The sequence below is a fragment of the Triticum dicoccoides genome, chromosome 6B (genome assembly GCF_002162155.2).
Source record: "Triticum dicoccoides isolate Atlit2015 ecotype Zavitan chromosome 6B, WEW_v2.0, whole genome shotgun sequence".
NCBI classification, from domain to species: Eukaryota; Viridiplantae; Streptophyta; class Magnoliopsida; order Poales; family Poaceae; genus Triticum; species Triticum dicoccoides.
The window spans coordinates 95,041,941-95,047,725 of record NC_041391.1 but is presented as its reverse complement, the minus strand read 5'-3'; the positions used below and the strand labels follow the sequence as shown (position 1 = coordinate 95,047,725).

General features: G+C 45.6%; 1 protein-coding gene across 1 annotated transcript; it reads left to right on the top strand.

Moving 5' to 3' along the window:
* Positions 1–47: 47 nt before the first annotated feature.
* On the top strand, positions 48–5,302 carry LOC119323043. Its single transcript, XM_037596614.1, has 5 exons — positions 48–2,660; positions 2,775–2,925; positions 4,016–4,163; positions 4,246–4,491; positions 4,836–5,302. Exons 1-5 carry the CDS (start codon positions 1,052–1,054, stop codon positions 5,097–5,099), a joined length of 2,418 nt encoding a protein of 805 aa, XP_037452511.1. The 5' UTR covers positions 48–1,051; the 3' UTR covers positions 5,100–5,302.
* The last annotated feature ends 483 nt before the right edge of the window (positions 5,303–5,785 follow it).

Below are 5,785 nucleotides of genomic sequence, written 5' to 3'. Positions count from 1 at the left end.
ATAGGTAAAGATGAAGAAACAACAAGAGAAAGAGCCAACGATACTGGAAGGAATAAAGCTCACCTTGCCTAAAGAAGGAAATGAATTAATCAGGATTTCCTTGAAGGAATTAAACTCGCCTTGCTATTAGAAGGAAGCGAATTAATCGGAGAAGGGAAGGATTAAAATTTGCAGCACGGGTACAATACGACATGTTGACACGTCGTGAACATGCACGTAAGTAAAGCAAGCTCCTTTTTTTCTCGGTATATTCAAAAGAAACTAAATTAACAAGGCATTCCCTAGAATTATTTATACGCAAGCATGCAGACATTCGTTGAATATATGCATCACGCGAGCACCCATAATATACAAGTGCTTCTGTATGCATCTTTTTTGAGGTGTTCATGTCTCACAACAAGTTTTCTTATGTATATATTATGCATGCATATGGGATAACTCATAATGCAACATAACAGTTAATGTCTCATAACAAGTTAGTTATGCAATTTGATAGAGCTATCCGAGAAGATTTCACATGAGAAAAATGTCCCAGGTTTAGAAAAAATAATTAATATAATTATTCATGTTTCCGGTTTTCAATTTTTGATTAATGAACCCGTCATAACGGTTAACCCAATATCGCAAGCCCTTCTGTCTCTCCGCTACATATGTCTCGTATTAAGCGCAGACAATTAGTACACCATCGTCAGTGGAAAGCATATGACATAGTGGAGGTCAAGATAAAATAGAAAAGTTGCAAACCAAACAATCCATACATTTGTTAGCAGTTTTGCAAAAAGGAATTGGCTGAAAGTGCAATTCTTTTTCATGTTAGGAAGAATTGATACTTATTCGGTTAGGGGAGTGTGATATTTTTTTTTCCCGTTGCAACGCATGGGCATATGTGCTAGTGAATGAAAAAAGAAAAGAAAAGAAAAGAAAAATCGACGCAATTAGTTGTGGTACGCTGAGCTGGTAGCAGCTCCGTTTTCTCTCGAGTCCTCTCAGGTCTGAAGGCATCGGCGGCGTCATCGTCGCGTCAGTTCCGATTCCAATCCACAGCCCAGCCATGTCCACGCCGGCCAGTCTCCCGCCGCCGGCCCCCGCCGCCACGCCCCTCACCGACCTCCTCGAGTCACCCACCTTCGCGCCCCCCGCGCCAGCGCCCCCGCCTCCCACCCCCGCCGCCATCCTCACCGCGTGGTCGCACCTCCGCAGCGCCGCTCCCTCCCCTGCGGTCACCCTCTCCGCCCTCGAGACCCTCCACCTGCACCGCCGCTCGCTCCGCCTCAGCTCCGCGCACCTCGAGCTGCTCCTGCCGCTTCTCCCGCTCCACCCGCGCCTCGTCTCCCCGCTGCTCGCCACCTGCCCGCGTCTCCTCCCCAACTATTCGCTCCCCTTTGCCTCCCTCCCTCTCGCCCCTCGGCTCCTCCTCCTGGGCACGCTCGCCACCGCCAAGAGCTCCAAGAATTCCACCAGCAATGGCACCTCAGGGAGCCCCAGCACGGGGAATCTCGGGAGCGACCATGGTGGCGACGACCCCATTGTGGCTGTGAGTCGCATTCTAGAGAATACGGAGCAGGGCAGTGAGACCAGCGATGTTATTGACCACCTTGCGCTTGCTGGTATTGGCCATGCCCTGGCATGTGCAGATGAGCTGCACTTTGGAAGGATCCTTGTGTCCCTGGTTAGGATTTGCGGCAGGATCGGGGATGTAGGTGTTGGTGTTAGGGTGCTTAAGCTGGTGGATTGGCTGGTGTCGGGGTTCGTCGAGTCGAGGAGGATGCGCAAGGTTCAGGTTCTGTTCGAGGTAATTTCGCCGGAGAAGTGCGAGAGCGAGGGTTATGTGCTGTTTCCGGCGGTGATGGCGGCTTGCGGTGGACTACGGGCATTGAGGGTTGCTTCGGTGAGACATCGCTTGGACTTTGCCCCAAAATTGAAGGACGCTCCTGAATGGACCATTCGTTTTGCAGCTAAGAGGGCAACTGTAGAAGGGAGGCATGACGATGATCAGCGACGTGTCCTTCTTCAGTGTGTTGCATTAGGTTTGACACAGTGTGGGCCGGTAGCGTCTAATGATTCAGTGTTACAGTGTGTTCTTATGGCACTGCTGGAGGAGCTCCTTCCTCTTCCATGTCTGCTTAGGATCTCAGTTAAGAGTCCAGATGGAAATTCAGCTGAGCTTGCCAAGAATCAGGTCAAGCAACACCAGGATAGTGTCCTTTTCAAAGAAGCAGGGCCAGTGACTGGGGTTCTGTGCAATCAGTATTCATTTGCTGATGAGAAGACTAAAGATTATGTTGAAACTCGTGTATGTGAATATGCGCAAGAGCTGTATCATCATCTTCGTGCAGCAGTGTTGCTGCACCAGACGAAACGGAATGATTTGCTTGCTGAGATTGATAAGATTGCTGAGGCAGCATTTTTTATGATTGTAAGCTTTGCAGCAGAGGTTGCAAAACACAGGTTGGATGCAAACTCCTCAGGGGGGTTACAGCCAGAGGTTGCTGTTAGGATCTTGGTGGAATTCTCTTGTGTGGAACATCTGAGACGTTTGCGTCTTCCTGAGTACACTGAAGCAATCCGGCGTGCTGTTGTTGTTAATCAGGATAATGCGGCAGCCAGTGCTTTATTCGTTGAGTCAATGCCTTCATGTGCTGAATTGACAACCAAACCAGGTTATTTAATGCCACTCTCCTAATCTCCTTGTGCCATTATGATTAAAACTTCTCATGTGATTGCTTAGATGTGCTTGCAGCTGTTGATTAAAGTGGAGCTTTGGTATATTGTAGATTTACTAACCTTGGATGGAACAAGATATATCTGTTACGCGGATGAGGTTCAGACGTCACGCATATTGTTTTATCTGCGGGTTATGCCTACTTGTATTAGCCTTATTCCAGCTGATCTAATTCGGGATAAATTAGCTCCGGTCGTATTCCTGTATCCTTTATAGACACCACTACTATTTGTCTTACTATTTATTTTTGATAGAATTCCTTATTTGATACTCCCTCTGTCCCATAATTTAAGACGTTTTCTGACACTACACTAGAGTCAAAAAACGTCTTACATTATGGGACGGAGGGAGTACTAGATAAAAATGTGCTTCCCTATTTGACCCTGGAAAAAAATTCTTCCTTATTTGGCACTCGGTCTAAATTTCTTTCTGGGGTAAAACTGTCTTTTCAGTTCTCACTTAAGGGCCTGTTTGGGACTGCTCCACTGCACCAAATCCACTTTGGAGCAAATTCACCTAGGAGTTGCAGCTTCTCCAAAGAGCAGTTTATCCTGTTTGGCTTCCAGCTTCAAGAATAAGAAAATTTGGTGGGAAAGGTCTATTTGGCTGGGTGACGTGGGGAAATAAAACAAAGGCGTATCCACTTACTGGTGGTAGTGCTGGGTAATTTCCCACCAAGTCCACAAGGACTCTTCGAACTAGAGTTTTTGGAGCACCCCTGAAGAGCTTCACAAAAAATAGGAAGTTGTACCCCAGATTCTTGTTTTTTTCTCAGAGCGGGATATCATGGAGTTACCCCGTTTGGCTTGCGTTTTTTAGAGCGGAGCAGTCCCAAACAGGCCCTTAATATCGTTAGTAGCCATAATTGACGGCAGTGGCACATTAGGGGGAAAAGACAGACCTCTGCTGCTGCCGCCATACAGGTTAGGGGTCAGGATTGAGGGAGGGCGAGTTCTTTTTTACTGCATACTTTTTTTTTTTGACTCTAGGGAGAGCGAGTTAGGTCGTTGTTCGGGGCAGTTTGGTTCCTGCTATCCTTTTTTTCCAGCGTTATACATCAGGGGTAAAGCCGTTGTTTCAGCTCTCACTTAACACCATTGGTAGGCTGGTAGCCAAAATGGCGGAAGTGAAAAAATAGTCCGAGCGTCAAATAGGGAATAAACTTTTTTTGCAGGGCCAAATAGGGAGGCACATTTTTATCTAGTGTCAAATAAGGAATTCTCTCTTTGTTTTTCTCATTGGGTTATCTTGATTTTGATATACAAAATTGCCGCCCTTAATGCAATTTGTTAGATACATACAACATTCGAATGAAAAAATAACACGTGTTGTACACTCGGTGATGGTATCATTCCTGTCATCTGGCAATGATACTGATCAGGATGATCGAGTGGCTTTGAAAGAGCAAGTCGCCTTTGATTATATTAGGAGATCCTTGGAGGTAGTTCATTCAAAACCCTTTTTCATACTTTTAGTTCCTAATTAGGCGACTGACTAATTTCTCTACTTATCTCATTTAATAGGCTTATCCTGGGGTAACTCCATTTGATGGATTAGCATCAGGAGTTGTTGCACTTGTTCGGCACCTTCCTGCAAAGAGCCCTGCCATTCTGTTTTGTATCCATAGCCTTGCTGTGAAGGCTAAAGATCTTTGCAGTACTGCAATGGTTCAGGACAGATCATTATGGAGGTCATGGGAAGAAAGCACAGAGCCCTGCAAGAAAGTATTGGACTTGTTGCTACGGCTCATCTTCCTTGTTGATATTCAGGTAAGCTAAGATCACAATGTTATTACTTTCTGATGGTGTGTAGGGCAGTAACTCCTCTGAAATACGGGTTGGTGGTGCTTATCTCCTTTATGACATTCAGAATATGGCCAATCAATCCGCGAGGACACACCGAACCTTTTTCCCAATAGCAGAGATTGCAAACATCATTAGCTTCAAAACCCTATCGAGTATTTTCATTCGCTGACTTGATTGATTGATATAAAGATCTGCCTTTGACCCTAAATCACATTATTCCATGATTTCCTACTACGCATGCAGCACTGCTACCTGTAGAGACCCTGCAGATTTTATTCCCTCAACACTCTTTTCTCCTGTTTCTGCAGTCATTCTCTTATCTGCTCAAGGAGCTGGCGGAATTTGTCACCTCGCTGCCAAAGGAAGGCCAGGATGTGCTCCTCGATGACATGCACGCCCATGTCGCGGAATCTGACGATGTTGTACGGAAGCCTGTGCTCGTGTCGTGGTTGCAGTCCCTATCATACATAAGCTCACAAGCTGATGTTCGTGAATCTCGTAATAACGCGAAAAATGCTCGTTCTGCGGGTGGGGTTGAGCTGAGCCTGAACAGAACTATTGCACGCTTGTGACACTATCTTGCTCATGCTTGTCGAGCTTGATCATACTTGTTGTACATTAACAGTGCATAGAATAGAATGAGATAGATGCATGTTGCAAGTATAGTACTGCCTTTTTCATCTTGACATCATGCCGGTACGTATTTGTTTATCTGATTCAACATTTTGAGACAAGTGTTACAATGACAATACGAGAGATTTAATGATTCGTGTTCCTTGAATCTGAAATGCTTCATGGACATCTCCAGCCAAAGGGTGATCCATGCTAAATCCAAACACAAATCAAGTTGAGATACACCGCACATTATTTTTTGGAAATGGCAGTTATCTTGCATTCATTAAGAAGAAAAGAGTTGTTCACTGGAAATGGCAGTTATCTTGCATTCATTAAGAAGAAAAGAGTTGTTCACAACTGCTGGGCGCACCCAAGTAACTCCACACACACCACTGCAAAGAGGGTCTCATCGAGACAGCACGCAGGCATCATTCGCCATCACTCCTCCCATTTTCGCCATCCCTAAACCCTGAAGCAAACGACTTCGCCGTAGGCGATCGTCGACCCAACCAACACTGAAGAGGCCGCACATTATCAAGATGCATCACCAACAGAAGTTAGATTCAGTTATCTGAATGAGCAAACAAGGATCTTTCCCTTTTACTTCTCTCAATATATGACAAGCATAGCTTATGCCTATTCT

Bases quoted from the DNA above. Each gene is read 5' to 3' on its own strand.
- LOC119323043 (XM_037596614.1), top strand. From the start codon at position 1,052: ATGTCCACGCCGGCCAGTCTCCCGCCGCCGGCCCCCGCCGCCACGCCC. The intron at 4,164-4,245 runs GTAGTTCATTCA...CTCATTTAATAG, and splicing joins ATATTAGGAGATCCTTGGAG to GCTTATCCTGGGGTAACTCC. The intron at 4,492-4,835 runs GTAAGCTAAGAT...CTGTTTCTGCAG, and splicing joins TCTTCCTTGTTGATATTCAG to TCATTCTCTTATCTGCTCAA.